This window comes from Melopsittacus undulatus, chromosome 4 (assembly GCF_012275295.1).
Source record: "Melopsittacus undulatus isolate bMelUnd1 chromosome 4, bMelUnd1.mat.Z, whole genome shotgun sequence".
In the NCBI taxonomy this organism is placed as follows: Eukaryota; Metazoa; Chordata; class Aves; order Psittaciformes; family Psittaculidae; genus Melopsittacus; species Melopsittacus undulatus.
This window is the reverse complement of record NC_047530.1, coordinates 725742-742485: the sequence shown is the minus strand read 5'-3', so window position 1 is coordinate 742485 and position 16744 is coordinate 725742. Positions and strand designations below refer to the sequence as shown.

The window sequence follows — 16744 nt, the reverse complement described above, 5'->3', positions numbered from 1 at the left end:
CTTTGATACCTGCAGCTTACCTTTGATACCTGCAGCTTACCTTTGATACCTGCACTCACCTTTGATACCTGCAGCTCACCTTTGATACCTGCATCTTACCTTTGATACCTGCAGCTTACCTTTGATACCTGCAGCTCACCTTTGATACCTGCAGCTCACCTTTGATACCTGCAGCTTACCTTTGATACCTGCAGCTTACCTTTGATACCTGCATCTTACCTTTGATACCTGCATCTTACCTTTGATACCTGCAGCTCACCTTTGATACCTGCAGCTCACCTTTGATACCTGCAGCTCACCTTTGATACATGCTACAGTTAGAACAGATCCTGTTCCCACTGTGTGGAACAACAAACCTTCATTAAAAGCTTCAGAGGAAGGCTTCATAAGATAGCTCCCATCTAGGTTGAGGTCCCACAATGGAATTCAGTCTCATTGGTGGGTATAAACTACACAGACCCTTCATAAAGCTCTTCAGAGCATTCATCTTTACTTCCATTGGTCCTAATACCAGCTGAGAGCTGCACAAACCTCAGCACTCTTCAGGCTTAAACTTTGCTTCTCAAACCCTGAGATGTGGCTCTAAACTCAATGCTGGAGGGCCTCCCAGCTCCTTACCCATGGGATTGTAGAGGCTACAGAGGACAATGTGCTTTTTATGGCTCCCAACACATCACAGATACACTTCAAAGCAGAGAAGCCCAAACCCAACAGAGCAAGATACGTGCCTTAAATCCACCACAGGCCAGTCAAAGCACGTAAGTGAATTAAAGGCATACTGTGATTACAAAGAAGCAAACACAATTAGTGTTAGCAATCCTGCCTAATTGTAATCCAATTCAGACTCTGCATGTTCAAAGAAGGAAAGCTCATCTTAAAGACTCTCTTGGTCACTCTTTCCATTAGCATTCTCTGCACCAGCCTTGCAGGATTGCTTGGAGGCAGGACAAGGATGCTCCAGGGTCATGGGTAAGACACAGTCATCACTGCAGCACCAACACCTTGTGAACACCTCTAAAGGCTATCTGAGAACAGCTTCTTTGCCCTACAGAAACACTTTGGGCCTTAATGAATATGAAGTGATGTGGATAAGACAGCAAATTTAGGAGAGTGTCCGGTAGCTGCTATCTTTAGGCAATGACATTTGGGAAGGAGTCCAGGTCTCCGGGCTCTGCTGCACCTCTCTAGAGGAGTTAGCCACAAATTCAATCTCACTGAGGTTGTACCACTGAGAACTGTGTGCTCTTTAAGACTTATTCAATGAGCTTCCTGGCCACGATTCAATAGGAATAGTAAACAGTCCTTTTTATGTACTATATTCTACAGGGAAGGTTATCAAGTAGATAAATAGCAAGTATCTAAAGGGATCAGGATAGTAAATGAGGTCCCTTCTACATCAGAAGTATTAGCACATACTTAAATGAATGACAATTAGAAGTGTAGTAGTTCAGGGCACTGCAGACACAAGGTCTGAGGGTAACTCTCCTTCCCAGAGCTCTCCACTCACCTGCTTCTGCCTGTGAGGTGGGAACACAAGTGTGGATGTGTCAGACTTAGCTTCATACCTGATCTGAGACACGATGTCTGTGAGGGCTCCCCCCTGTAGGAACTCCATCAGCACCCAGAGCTCCTCTCCCACCAGGTAGCTCTTGTACATCTCCACTACGTTAACGTGTTGGTAGTCCCTCATTATCACCACCTGTAAAAACACAGTGAATTGACCACCACCAAATCACTAACAACATCTAGTCTCAGCTAACAAAGCAAGTATGCACAACCCTATGTGTACAACGCAATAGCCTCCAGCTCCCAATTGTTTCTCTTCCATCATAACACCATTGAAAGGAGATGTCTCCTGCTCCCCCCTTCTCCTTACCACCCTGGCTCTTACCATGGCTTCATGGTGGGCACCAGAACCCATGAACCAGAACCAGAACACCTGCTTCTTTGTGCCAAGGTGCCACAGGAACTGTTGAGACAGCTTTTTCTTAAGCCAATGTATTAAAGCCATTGTTCACAGGGCTCATTGTGCAGCTTCATCCAGAAAGCATCGAAACACATCATTTGAGAGTGAATATGGGGATCCTGTACAGGCTTCATGCAAGCAGACACTTTGGATGCTCTTATACGCAACTAAAGGTAGCACAGACTACAAGCAGGGAAGATGCTCCTGAACGTTATCACTCCCTCTGTTAGCACACACTGAGTACAAGCAGTGAATAATGTATCCTTCCATTGGTTGGTTGGTGTTCCATATCTTACCCTACCAAACTGACCCTCTCACCAGCACAGCATATGGAGCTGCACTGTGCAGAACCACAACCCCTCTACCCTCACCTCATTAAAAAGGAGCTCCCGGCGCTGCTGCTTCCTCAGGTCCATCATCTTCACAGCCACCTGCCTCCCCGAGTGCTTCTCTCGAGCAATGCAGACAATACCCGTGGACCCTTCACCAATCTTCACATAGTTCTCCAACAACGTCCGGGGGTCCCCTTGGTCCACAACCATCCTCAGGGCAGCTTTGAACTGCTCATGAGTCACAACCACCGGGTCCTCACTGCCCAACTGCCCCTTCCCAGTGTCCTGGGGAAGGTGGAGGTTGCTGGTGCTGGTCTGGGTCTGCCTGTTCCGAGGGGAGCCAGCAGGGGAGGGTCTGCCCTGGGGCACTGCCATTGCCTTCTCCACCGGTGGGGACTTGTGAGGGGTCCCAGCATCTGAGAGCATCCTGGGGGGATCGGATGCAGGCTGGTCGGGTGGAAGGGACTGGGCTTTGGCTGCGAGGCTGCGTGGGGAGCCCCATTGCTGCGGCCTGAAGAAAGCATTAGGCTATGGGGAGAGCACATGAAGTGGGAGAAAGAAAGAGCAATGGTTAGATTCATGGGAAGTGTCAGGAAGCAGTCGTGTGTTATCCCACTGTGGCCTAGGACATTTAGTGCAGATTGGAGTCAAGAGCTCTGGGTTCTTTTCTTCCTGTTAGGTTCTGCCCAACATTTGGTCAATGAGGAACCAAACACGACCTGGCTCCAGTGAGCACTCACAGCCAAGAAAGCACCATGTGCTCGGCTGCATCTCCAGAGCATGACCAGGAGGTCAAGGGAGGAGATTCTCCCCCTCTACTCTGTCCTCACTTGGAGCACTGTGTGCAGCTCTGGTGTCCTCAGCATAAGGACATGGCAATGTTCAAAGCAACTTGAACATAGGGCAACACACTCTAGTGTGGGGCACCTCTGCCCATGGCAGGGGGTCGAAACTGGATGATCTTAAGGTCCTTTCCAACCCAAAGCATCCTATGAGTCTATGAGCATACACTGCATGACCAGGGGAAGCCACATGGATGCAGGTTTTCAGGGATCAGTTACAGGATGGGTGCTGTGTTTTAAGGGCCCCCAGATGGAGGCAGTTTAGAAAGGACCCTTTAAAACACATGCTTTAAAACCAAATACCAAATAAACCCAAAGCTCCCCCAAAGAGCAGCTGCTCTAAAGCATTCTGAGCTTGTCACAGAACTCAGGGCAACCTGTGCTGCAGAGAATGCAAGAATCCTTTATCCCTCTGTGCCTCTCATCTTCCTATATATAAAAGGAGAGAGGATTCATGCCAAAGCTGTAAATCACTTTGATGTCTTGGCCTAATTCCCTTTGGGTAATTCTGCTCTGCCTACTGAACACTTCCCCTGCACTTTCCACTGGTACCTGCAGAGCATTCCTGTCCATCAGACATGGAGTTAGCATTGGTCCTGGGGAAAGCGCCTTGAACCAGTATAACTGTGTGTGTCCAGGGGGAGACTTCAGCCACGGAGAACTATCCACCTTGTCATCAACTGGCTCTGAACTGACTGTGATGAATGTTGATGACCTGTGCTCCTTCCAGGCCTTTGGAGACCTCCCATTGAAGCATCAAGCCCTGCTTGGTTATGAGATGCAGTAAGATCCCAGCCTGCAGCAATGTGGCTTCGGGATGCACATTCCCATGCTAACACTATGTACAGGGTTCCTAAGAAGGATGAATGTTGGAGTGCTGGAAATGTTAACTGCTTAAAACCCAACACTATGGAGCAGGTTTAAATGACATTATCTACTTAGCTCTATGTAAAGTAATAGTGGGTCTGCCAAAGTAGTGACTTCAGAGGGAGCCAGCCTATCTATATTATAGGGCAAAATAACAACTTCAAAGCACCAGCTTCTTCTCTCTCCCAATTGAGACAGATTATTAATACCGTTAATAACATGCACATGGGAACTGAAACCCACCAATAGATGAAGCTTTCCAAGGGCTCTCATTTTCCTCGTCTCAGACAGACAATAATTGCAGAGCATTTCATTCCAGGCACTTTGGGTTTAATCAAGGACTTTAGTCAACAGTGGAATCTGCATTAAGCCTCACATAGGGCTCATCCTCCTGCATGCACACAGGGGCCCTGGAAGCCTCAGTGAGCAGCTCCTGGCACTGGGGAGCAGGAGAGCACAGCACAACCTGCCTGTCTGAAGCTCCTTCCTCCTCATTCAGAGCCTGCACAGACACGCTCATGGCAACAAGGCCTTTATTTCCCAACTCTTGTTTTGTCTCAGGAGGGAGAGGAAAGAAGAGGAGGAGGAGACAAGAGGGGTTTATGTAACCCAGAGCATGCAGAGGGCACATAACATGTGTGCAAGCTGACACATGTTTGCCTAACCACGTGGAAGCATCACTTCCTGCTCCTGGGATCTGACAACCCCTCTATAGACACAGGCTCTGGACATTGGGAGATGTCACTTAACTCATGTTAAGTTGAAAGGCAAGAACATCCAACCTTCCCATGGTCTATAAGCAGTGCATCAAGGCACCCACCTCCCATTTGCAGCCAGTTGTATCCCCATGCATTTCCTTTCCAGTGATGCATTTCTAATACATCACAATTGCACATCACCACCTCCATTTGGGAGGGAGAATAAGGTTTTAATCAGAACAGCTTAGGAAAACAGTTGTCAGTGACAGCACAGATCCTTCACTGGAGCAGGGAGATGGTCTCAAGGTCTTTCCTACCCCTCTCCTCTCACAAACAGTTGAATCTGAGCATCCAAGAGCCCACCACCATTGGACCGGTAACCTCTGCTCTTCCCCATGGAAGTGCTGAGGCAAAGACACTTGTAGAGGAGAAAGAAGGGGTCAGTTCTAAGTATCAGGCCTCCAAGCAGCACAGACCAGCCCAGAGACACTGAGAGAGCAACGAGTGCAGTCTGTGCTACACAAGAACTGCATCCCTTTAAACCCCACACCCTCGGAAAGGGGATGAGCAGGAAGAAGGCTGAAAGCCTTGAGCCTGATCCTTATGCACCCTGCAAGAAGCCAGGTCGGAGCAAGTCCCACCCCATAATACACTTTGGAACACTCAGTGTTATTGGGCTAGTGGTTCCTGTTGTCTGAGTTCAGGAACTCCACATCTGTTAGAAATGAGCCTGGCCAAGCACCAGCCCAACCTCTGAAACCACCCAGCAGCTCTGCAGGGACAGGGAGTGCTGGGTTAGACTGGGATGGATTAGAACAGTGGCCTCAAGGGCTGCATTTCCCATCCAATAACAGGAACCAAAGGTTCAAGTGAGTCACCCATTTGGGATAGCTTTCATGGGGGAGATGGAGCTGTGAGCTGTCCCATCCTCACCAAAACCCAACAGTCAGACACCCATTTGACAGTCCTGGGGTTCCTATTGTAGGCAGCTTGGCAGATAGAGCTACAGCCAACAGGCTCTCCTGAGGTAGTTCTGTTTTGCAAAGGCAGAATACATTCCTATGGCAAATGATGGCAATTTCCCAAATGGCAAAAACACATTTACAATGTGTGTAAGTTATGTCTTTACTACTACAGAGGGGCAAAAATGAGGCAGTCCCCCACCTCCTGCAAGCACAGCTCCACTAACAAGCCTTTCTCATGTAGTATGAGATGTCCCTGCCCATGGCAGGGGGTTGGAACTGGATGATCTTAAGGTCCTTTCCAATCCTAACTATTCTGTGATTCTATAGATCTGGCTTCCACTTTGAGCTAAGCCTAACAGGATGTTCTGTGAAGCTTAGGGAACCTGCACGTCCCCCTGACCAGGTCTGGTTTGATTCCAGCATTAATCACAACAATCATAGATGGTTACATGATGTTTGCAACCGGATTTGTTCAGCTCTGGAGCTGTGAGGTCAACACTACACTCACCCAAAACCCATTGATAACTCTACCTTTATCTGCAGGGAAGGGCCTGGCTTGTTGGAGCCCCCGGATGAGGGGAACACGCTGCGGAAGAGCCTCCTCTTCAAGCTGTTCTCCCTTGACTTGGAGCTGGGGCTGCCTTCCCCTGAGGGCCTGGAGTTTGCCTGTCGGACCACACAAGGCTGAGGCCAACACTCATCCGAGCTCCTCTTCCCTTCCTTCTCACTGTCCCCTGGTACAGCTGCCATGTGCTGCAGTCCAGAGGCACGCTGCAGGCAGCTGCCATCAGCACCCTGGAACTCCGATGGTCCCAGGGACTGAGCTTTCATTACCATTCCATTGGGATGAGCCTGTCCTTCCAACCGGGGTTTATAATCCGGCCACATCGTCTGCCTCCGGGTCACCTTGGTCCCACCGTTGCAATTGAGGTAGTTCCCGTATTTGTCTGCCCAGTCTACTTCAGGGCTCTGAAGATACATGTCCGGGGGTCTGTCCTCCCCCAGCAGCCCGAGGGACTGTGCTCTCCTCCTGCTGGTGGGGCTCCTGCCCCTCAGAGTGTTGGAGCTGATGGCAGAAAGCTTCTGGATGTCGTTGAGTATCCCGGAGATATAACCTTCCACTTCCACTGTGCTGCCCCTCACCACGGTCTGTGGAACACATAGGGAAGTTAGAGGTGGAAAAACAGGCTCAGTTTATCCTGGCAAAGGTTGGATTTTGTTTGTGTGGCCAAAGAAGACTCAGGAATATAGGGAAAAAGAGAGAATTCTCATAGAAACATGGGATGGTTTGGGTTGGAAAGACCTTAAAGCTCCTCCAGCTCCAACCCCTTCCACTGGAGCAGCTGCTCCAAGCCCCTGTGTCCAACCTGGCCTTGAGCACTGCCAGGGATGGGGCAGCCACAGCTTCTCTGGGCACCCTGTGCCAGCGCCTCAGCACCCTCCCAGGGAACAGCTTCTGCCTGAACTCCCCCTGTTTCAGTCTGAACCCATCACCCCTTGTCCTATTGTTCCAGGCCCTGATGATGAGTCCCTCTCCAGGTTCCTTCTGACCCTTTTAGTCACTGGAAGCTGCTCTGAGGTCTCTTCTTCTGTCTCTTTTTCATTGTCCTTTGCTGCAGGGAACTAAAACCAGGCATCTTTGGGCTACATCCTTCTGTCAGAGGCAGCAGAGCTTTCATCTGGAACAGGGAATTCTGCTGCTGCACTCACATTATAAAGGACAACATTCCTAAAACTGTTAACCAGGGCTATTTTAGCACTCCTGACCCTTCTGGGCTGAGACTGTGCTATACTACATCACTAACCTGGGCTCACCAAGCTCCTGAGGATGTGAGCTCTCAGAAGCTGCAGCATGTTGTAAGCTCTCTCTGCTAGAATCACCTTGCTATTCCAATCCAAGGTTCACCTCTCCCCTGAAGCACTCAGCAGTGTTGTAATCTGCTTCCCTTAGTCTGGTTCCCAACAATTCCTGCTAATGCATCTTCATCCTCACCAGTGAGGACCACACTGTTCCAGCACTGCATCCTCCTCTGCTCCGCCAAGCTATTAGTATTAACAATGATGAACAAAGGGTCACAGCAGCTCACAACTGCTTTGTAAGCAAGCCATGAAGAACAAGGCTTCCATCCAAGCAAGCAGCAGCACAATACAAGTAGGACACTTGAATCTGATGGTACATTATGCAGTGCTCTACCTTGTTTATTCTGGAACTGAAAAGCTTACAGAAGCATTTTTAGTGCTGGGAACCAAAAAGCTTCATTTCTTCATAGGAATTCACAGCATCAGATCACTCCTACACTTCCCTGAATCTCTGCCTGAAGAAAGCCCTTCCCTAGAGGGAAGCAAGCTCCTGTTTGCTAACTGAGCTCCAGGGAACTTCTAAAGATGCTGAATTAATTACATGAAGCCTAATATTTAGCTGGTGCAAAACAGCAGCTCCAGTACTCACAACCAAACACCACTGCAGTGCACAAAGGGAGGACCAGTGCCTGAGAGTGACAGGCAGGATGGAAGATGCCATCAAACAAGGTAAAGAAAGGACCGTCCAACTCCTACCATTGCATACACACCATCACCTGCAGGAGGGAATCCAGCTCTCTCTTCAGTCCTGTTGTAGCAATGTCTCCTTCACCACATATATCTACCTTCATCTATGGCTGCTGTCAAGCAAACAGCACACTGAGGACACTACTCCTTAAACTGTTTCCATTACTTCTGCACCAAACTTGATAAGGGAAAATAATAGCAAAAGTCAATGGTCAGAAGCCCCATCTCTGAAATCCATCAGTGGGGTGAGAAGAGCCTTCTGTCAGCTCTAACTCATCCATTAGACATGCCAGAGATACCCATTACGTCAATAATGCACTCAGTTAGGAGCACTAACTCAGAAATGAGCCTGCCAAATGCAATATGCACACCCCCAAGTCACAGGACACTCAGAAGATGCCTCCACACCTCTGCTCATGCTTGCATGGGCAGATGGGAGAGAAAGAGGCCCTCCTCCAATGGATGAGTCTATGTTCCTACAAACTGGGACAAAAGAGAACTCAAAATGAAGTGTGAAGTTAATACCCAGAGCCAGCTAGTCCAGAGTACATGGACTAAAGTCCTTCTATAAAGACCTACACCTGACATGTTCTCAAAGTAAGAAGTCGGGACTGGAGGAGCTTTAAGGTCTCTTCCAAGACAAACCAGTCTGGGGTTCTATGATAGTTGAATCCAGGACTCTCTGTATAAGGGCTTTGTGCCTAATAGGGCCAATTAACAATTAAAATAAAGAATTAAATCTAGAATCTTAAATTCATTGGTATCTTTCAAGGGGAATGTGTTCAAATGGTGTTTACCAGAAATAATCAGCTGTGCAGTCTAGGAGAGGATTTGCACTTGGATTTAGTGGGGTAAAAAACCCCAGTACCAGTTTAAGATCCTTTAGTTTTTAAACCCTGTTGGTATTCTACCTTTGATCTCAAAGATTTGCACCTCCCTTCAGCTTTTACCATCTACAGGTTTAATAAGTCAGACATGAACGTACTGACTCGTATTAAACTCTGGCTCAACAACTCCAATAGATCTCTTCGTATCCATTTCTATTCTGATAGCCACATCTCACCCTTCTGAGTAGACTTTTCCTAATACATGAGAAAATGTCCTCAGTTTACTCTGGGAATGCCATAGGTACAGTATCCAGAGCCTAAGTGAAGCCAAGATACAGGAGAGGGCTCTCATTTCTCCCTGACCCAAAGCCTGATACCCTGTGATTGATGGAAATTGGGTTGCTTGACATGATTTGCTCTTAATAAACCCATGCTGGCTCCTGGCTATTACCTGCTATCTCCCAGGAAGTGGTTGCAAGTACATTACTTGCTTATTTGTTCCAGTCTTTTTCTGGGAATTGAAATGATTCTGACTGATCTGCACTTCCTTGAATGTCATTAGGCTCAACTGCCTCAGAAACATGGGACTCATCTCAGAAGCCTCATTTCTGTCCATGTTTTTACCCCAGCCTGCATTCCCACCACATCCTGCTCGTGTTAATGGTGTTACCCCACTGATCACAGTTCACCTTTTCAATAGACTGAAGTATTAAACATTCAAGGGAGACTTCTTCAATGTGTGTGAAGATCCTTCAGTGTCATCTGTTATTAACTTCCTTCCAAAATCAGCAGGGACAAATCCTTTCCTTCATCCTCCTTCTGCTCCTCTGTGTACTTACCCTGTCTCCATAGTGTCCTTTATGTTCTTTGAGAAGAGCATCTCTCTTTGTCCCTTGGCCTTCCAGTTTTGTTCCTACATACATTTCTATCTGCCCTTTATAACTTGACCTAGTTTCCACCCTTCTGAGCAATCCTCCTGCAGTTTAAGCTCATTAGAGAGCTCCTGATCTAACCAAGTTGGTCTCTTATTACACAGTTTCTCTCTTCTCTGGATTGTGGCCCTATCTACTACATTTGAACCTCAAAGCACATTCAGGATGCCATAAACCAGAAGGCAAAACCTCCTCCCTCTTTTCTTCTACCTGCTCTTCCTGAGTAAGTTTTTCCTTTCTAAAATAGCATTTTGCTCATAGATCCTGGTGTGCCATTTAAATTGCAGGTTTGATTTTGCATTAATGCTTGCGTTATACTAAAATGTACTCCCATTTATTCCCAGCTATATATTCATCAGAAAACTACTTTCTTTTATGTCCCCCCTAAAATCCAAGTAGTAGCATCTCTATTTTACAACTTGCCACTCAGATTTGAGGCCCCTGTAGGGTTTTTATTGACCAGGAACAAAACCTTCCCACAAGCTAGCAGGACTTGAAGCACAATAACTCTGTCACTGTCTTCCATTGCATTTTCCAAGAGGTCATCATGACTCTGCCTCTCCTCACACAGCAGTCACTTACAAACACACAGTCTCCTGATGCCATTATAATAGCCATCTAAATGTACCCATACCAATACAAGGATCAGGAACTTGTTTCTCCTTCCTGAAAGACTTGCTTTAAGGACATTCTCCTATTTACTACGTCCCACTTTGTGTTCAAATGCTGGTTTATAAACCCTTTTAGCCTAAACCTTAGTTTAGACCTGCTCCCTGTTGTGTCTCATTCACTTCACCACCCATGAGCAGCCAGCTAGTGCTGCCCCACTCCCACTCAGGCTTCCTGTTAACTTAACTACCACCAGATTTGCTCACCCACGAGAATGACACACTTGCTAAACAGCTCTCTCCATGAATCCTCCTCTTTGCTTCCAAGTACAACAGCTGAACACATCCCAGGCCCTGTCAGCTACCGTGGGAGCTTTCACAGGTCCTGGTTACAGTGACAGGCAGCCAGCTGGTTATCTGAATAGTGACACTATGCCAGCTAAGGACACCGCTGTCCTTATTTCTCATGAAGTTACTATTGGACAGTGTTATCCAAGCCCAGCCCTGGCTATCCACTGAATTCCATACTGATCCCACCCTTAGCCCTATCTAAATACATATTGCCTCAACCTGGGCCTCCCCAAGGAGCAGGGAAGCCCAAGGGACAGGGAAGAGTAGACTTCCTTTCTTACCTTCATAGGCTGGAGTTGCATCCTTGTGATCCTTGAGGGGTCCACCACTGGCTTGGGGCGCCTTAGCGTGTCGAGGATGTTCTGCCATTGAGGTGGCAGACCCACAAACTTGCCCTCCTTTGGGTCAAAGGAGGTGTGGACACGATGCTCAAAGTTCTGAGGAGCAGAGATCTCCGGGCGTTTCTTCTTCTTCTTGCGGAACATGATGCCTGCATCAGAGAAGGCAATGGCATCAGTGCATGGCCAGGCTCAAAAGGCCCATCAGTAACATCACATACCAATTATATCAGTTGATTACATTATATTAGGAACATTCTGCAGTGACAAGCACTTTAACAACAGAGTTGATCAGCTGTTTTTACAGATAAGGAAATAGAGGCAACCAGAGAGCAATGACTTGCTCAAGAGCTGGGACTTTGAGTGACCTTTCTCATGCTCTGCCTGCTGTGAAGCAGTGCTCCCATTTCAGCAAAGGAACAGAGACCCATATCTATGTCTGAACTCTTACACTTGGCTCCCTTTACTTCTGCAAATACATATTGCCCAATATAAGCATTTTAAGTATCTACAAGAGATACGGTCTTGTCCATGCCCATTGCAGGACGATTGGAACTAGATGACCTTTAAGGTCCCTTTCAAGCCAAACCCTCCTATGATTCTGTGATATGAACCTGGGTTAAAAGGCTTTAGAGGCCAGCCAGTTAAACAGTGTTAACTCCAACCAGCCTGGAATGCAGAGTGGTTATGATCAGGGCTCAGGCTGCTCACTGGTTCCTCCAGTTAAGTAAAGTACGTTGAATTCCCATTTAAAGGCATCAGAGTTGGGCAGCTCCTCCTTCAGCAACAAGAGTGATTTCTGGCTCTCAGAAAGCTAAAGCAGAGGGTCTAGGAGAGGGAGGAGGGGGTAGGTGGAAATCAAACCTGTCAGCAGGTAGCTGAAGAAGCTAAAATTAAACCTTAAGACTCCTTTCGCTTGGGGGCTGAGAGAGACAGTTTGTGTGAAGAGCCATTACAACTGCAGCTACACTTAAATATACTCCAACACAAGAGACAACAACAAGCTGCATTTAGGCTTTATAGCCAAAAAGGGATGTAGATGGAGAGAAACCAAAAGGTTTAGAGCTTTTTGAGGTTGGGAAGATATAAAGAACTGGAGCTCTGCAGGCAATCAGAGAGGTGGGGAGCTGGTGTAACTGGAGGGCTGTGATGGATAGACACAATCTCTTCATAAAAGACAGGGAAGATGGGAGGGGAAGTTACACTTTCCATGAAGAACCAGCTCAGGGGTAGGGAGATTTGCTATGAAGAGTCAGGCTTTTCAATGGGAGAGTGGTAGAAGTCAGAGATGATAACAGGAGAGGCATAACAAGGGATGTCCCAACTGGATAGAAGGGAGAACATCTTTGCTCCAGGAACAGGACAGTCCAGCACTGAGCAGGACAGGCTGTGCAGTCTCCATCCTCAGAGGTTTTCAAGACCAAGTTTCCTCTTGCAGATGAGCCCTGAACAGCCTGATCTGACCCTCCAAGACCCTGCTTTGAGCAGTGGGTAGGACTCCAGGTCTCTTGAGGTCCCTTCTTCCCTGCGTTGTTCTCTATTCTATCAACTGGTCTGATGGCTTTGAAGTTACAGGTATTCCAAGTTCCATTTTCCTGTTTGCTCTTGAAGAAACATGTTTAATGGGCAAATTGCTGTATTACTGTCTGTGGATGCAGTGGGAATGGTGAGCCCCAGCTCATCATCTCCTCTCCAAGGTGCTGTCAATGCATAGGATGAACCAGGCAATGGGAACCATCAGAGAGATGGGACAAAGCAGACCCAGTGCCAAAATGTATTTAGGTAGTGCAGTGTTAAAGCTCTCTAGTTTGGGAAAAACCTGTGCAGGTTTCTTTAAGTAATATCCATCAGTAAGGGGGAAAAGCCTGGATGTGCTCTTCCCTTTCCACTGACAGCTTTAATACTAGCACTTGTTTCCACTCATACTCTTAAAGTCATGAACGTTGGCTCCTCCTTGACATCAGGTAGAGGATTATTGTCACTTCAACTCTGTAATGTTCAACACTGCAGTGATCACTCTTCCCCTATACAGGACCTCAGCTTCCCACTATTTGTGCTGAATAAATACATACAGGGGTCAGAGACACAGAACACGTACAGAGATAACGTGTTGTATGGATACAGACTCACTTCTGTATCAGCAAAACCTCATGCTTTTCTCCCCACAGTGAAATAGGTCAACTATTCCCCAGGTTGCTCCACTTCAACCTTGTTTAAGGAGCAAAGTGCAGGTACCAGGTCAATGCCAGCTTTGCTTCCTAGTGCTGGACTGAGATCCTGAGAACATGGACACTCTGGCTTAACCTTTGGTTACCGTGAGCCTGCAGTGACTGCGATGGGAAGTGGTTGTATGTTGCAGAAGGGTTTACACCACCTAAACCCCCTTGGTAAAGTACAGACTTCACACACTGACCATTGCACTACTACATGCAGAAACCTACTAAGGATACCTTATAGTTGAAAAGGAAAGCAAAAGGTTGGGCAAGTAAAAAAGCACTTACAGAAGATGCTGGAAGCAACTGCTCTGCCTAGAAGAGCTTTCACAGCCAGGATAATCTTTGCTTATAATATGTTCCAATGAAAACCCAAATACATCTTAATGGAGAGGTTATGGGAACAGCCTCTGTGCTCCAGGTCTGGACTGCAGCTACTCACAGTGATTCATAGGATCAGAGTCACACAGTGGTTTGTGTTGGAAGGGAACTTAAAGCTCATCCAGTTCCAACCCCCTGCCATGGGCAGGGATACCTTCCACTGGAGCAGCTGCTCCAAGCCCCATCCAAGCTGGCCTTGCACACACAGAGGGCAATTCCTTATGGAAAACAAGTGCAGACAACCCTGGAAAGGAAAGATATTCTAATAGCTCCTGGTGTTAGTACTATTCAGACCAACAGCTGGTGCTACTGAGGAGCTTGCACAGCCTCCAAGGAAAGCAGGAAGTATCTCTGTAGTATTATATCAAGTGCTTCAGTTCTGAATCATTGACTACATGTCAGTCCTGACAGATACTTGATCCACCAGAAGAGGGGTATTTCCAGACCATTTCAACCAGTACCATCCCTTCTCTTGCTGCTAACTCTCATTCCTCATCTCATCAACATAAAGAGAAGATATTCAGGGCACAACATACAGTGTCTTACAAGTTTGCTCTTTATCTGCTTCAGGTGGCCGGTAAAATATGGTGTTACAACCATTAGTATCAATTGTTTTCAGTCATTTCCCCTGAAGGAGAATGATTCCAGCTCAACTAACTCCAGATGCAAATCTGGGAAGCCCAGGTGATATTCTGGCCTCAAAGAGAGCAGTGGCTCTATGCCAGCACATCAGTTTGCATAAGCACAAACACTCCATTTGCATACTTGCATTCAGTCAACACCTGGACTCCACCTAGATCCTCTATACAAAGCATGCTTCCTACACCCAGCAAGAAGCATCTACTACAGTCATGGTCAGTTTGAGGGTGAGGAGCTGACATGGCCTGACTCTACCTTCTGCCTGTAACAGACATCTTAACAACAGCAAAATGTAATCAACTCCAAAACCAACATACCCCAGGGTACCCACTGACATTTGTTTTATAGTCAGCATCAACCTTTGCTTATACAGACATTGCTGTATCAGACAGGTGGTTTAAACATACCACTGCATTAAGAGCAAATGAAATGAATACACTAAAAATAGTTACTTGAGAGCCAATGGATCGCAATGATCTGTGTAGGTTTTGCATTTCATCGAGGTCTGGATGTAAGCAGGCTGCTTTCACTTGTGGTCTGCATGCACAAGCTGTTTACTTGTATCTCCAATAGCCAGCTACAGCATGTTGCAATACAACACATAAAACAGGCCTTTTCTAACACAGTAAGAAACGCAGAACAACATTCTATGCAGAGAAGGGTTTGTAAATCAAGCCAAACCTGTATTCAAACGCAGACAGCATCCCTTGAACACAACAGCACAAATCCTGTGACACTGATTTTATAATCACCTCCCAGACTTCAGTCTTTCATTCACTGTACGAAATGTCACAAACACAAACAAGAAAAGTCACTACCACAAGACAAAAGCAGTCGGAGATGGGAATTCTCTCAGCGATCCATTCCTGCTGCCTGGGAAACCACGTTAGGCTGTTCAGCTCCACAGATTCCTAGAGGATACAGTTCCAAGAGCTGTCACATCTGCCAGGGAGCATGAGAGCAAATCCCACAGCCAGAGCAGGGGGAGGGATCGGCTGGGAAGGAGGGGCAAGAAGAGAGAAGGGTCAGGCTCAGAGGAAGGGGTGGGAAGATGAAGGATGGAAGGGGAATGAGAGTTAGGGAGGGAAAGGAATGGCTGGGAGAGAGGAGCAGGGCACAGGGAAGAGCCAACCCCACTGCAAAACACAAGTGGATGAATGTTAGCAGGCATTGCTCAGTCAGACACCCAGTTCAAACACACACAGCAGCATGCACTGTCATTGCATCCGACTTGCATCCACCCCCCACACACACAGTCACATACTCCATTAGTATAGATGCACTGTACTTATCCATGTCCATGCTCCATCCACACCTACACTTGATGATAGGAAGACAGCAGAGCGACTTCAGCCTCACTTGTGTAGTTTCCAGTTAAAAATAAGCTCTCCCTCCCCCTGCTCACTGCAGCAACCGAACACACTTCTCAGTGCCTATGGCTCTGCTATCGCAGATCTGGATGCTGCTCTCTGCATTCCATCCCCACACAGCAGATAACAGTGGTCCCTGGGCTGGAGAAAGCCATTCCCTAAGTGCTTCCTCAGCTGTCAAACCACTCAGGACAGCTACAGGAGGAGGGGAGAGGAGGAGAACTCTTCCTGCAGGACCTGCAATATGCAGATTGAGTTTGGAGGAGGAAGATGAAGAAGATTCCAAAGACCCCACCAATTAAAAGGGAAACCATTTCCATGCTCAGGTCACTGTCACGTAATGCATTTCAAATGCAGCACGAGTTAAATAGGCCACTATTGATGCATGTGCTCATGCATACGCATGTGTGCTCATGCATACATATGTGAACATGCACAACATGATACTTCACTGTGTTTGGTACCTCCTAAATCCTAATGTTTGCCCTCCTGACGTTCCTGACATGCCTCTGGTTTAGAACAAGCCATAAACGTTGGGAGCAGTTGGCAGACCAAGGAAAAGGACAGGATAATACCCTGGAGGAGCTACAAACCTCAATGCAACTTCACACAGCCAGAAATGCCAACAAAGGGTGGGCAAAAGGGGGAATGAGCTGATACTGGACATGAGACCTAAGAGCAGAGAGGTTGGCACGATGGCACCTTCCACATGGGTCTGCAATTGTGGTCTTAGGAACCCTGGGTTAGGTACTTCAGTTCATCCTAAAGGAGGAGTGGATATTGGCTTGGTGTGCTGTCACTTCCCCAGTCTTGAGTCCTTTCACTCCTCTTTCAGCCCCCACCAGTGTTAGAGCAAACCAGCAGCACA

General features: G+C 47.3%; 1 protein-coding gene across 3 annotated transcripts in view; it reads right to left on the bottom strand.

Annotated features, from left to right (window-relative positions):
- Positions 1–16744, bottom strand: part of PAK6 (p21 (RAC1) activated kinase 6) — a 39798-nt gene that overhangs the window by 6197 nt on the left and 16857 nt on the right. The window contains exons 1-5 of one of the 3 annotated variants that reach the window (XM_034061500.1): positions 15325–15445; positions 11217–11425; positions 6202–6819; positions 2338–2826; positions 1566–1699 (exon numbers count right to left, since the gene is read on the bottom strand). In XM_034061500.1, the coding sequence (XP_033917391.1) occupies positions 1566–1699; positions 2338–2826; positions 6202–6819; positions 11217–11420 (1445 nt within the window). In that variant the 5' untranslated portion in view covers positions 11421–11425; positions 15325–15445. Of the gene's footprint in view, positions 1–1565; positions 1700–2337; positions 2827–6201; positions 6820–11216; positions 11426–15324; positions 15446–16744 lie in introns of those variants that run through there. The other 2 variants (XM_034061501.1, XM_034061499.1) reach the window with 2 other exon arrangements.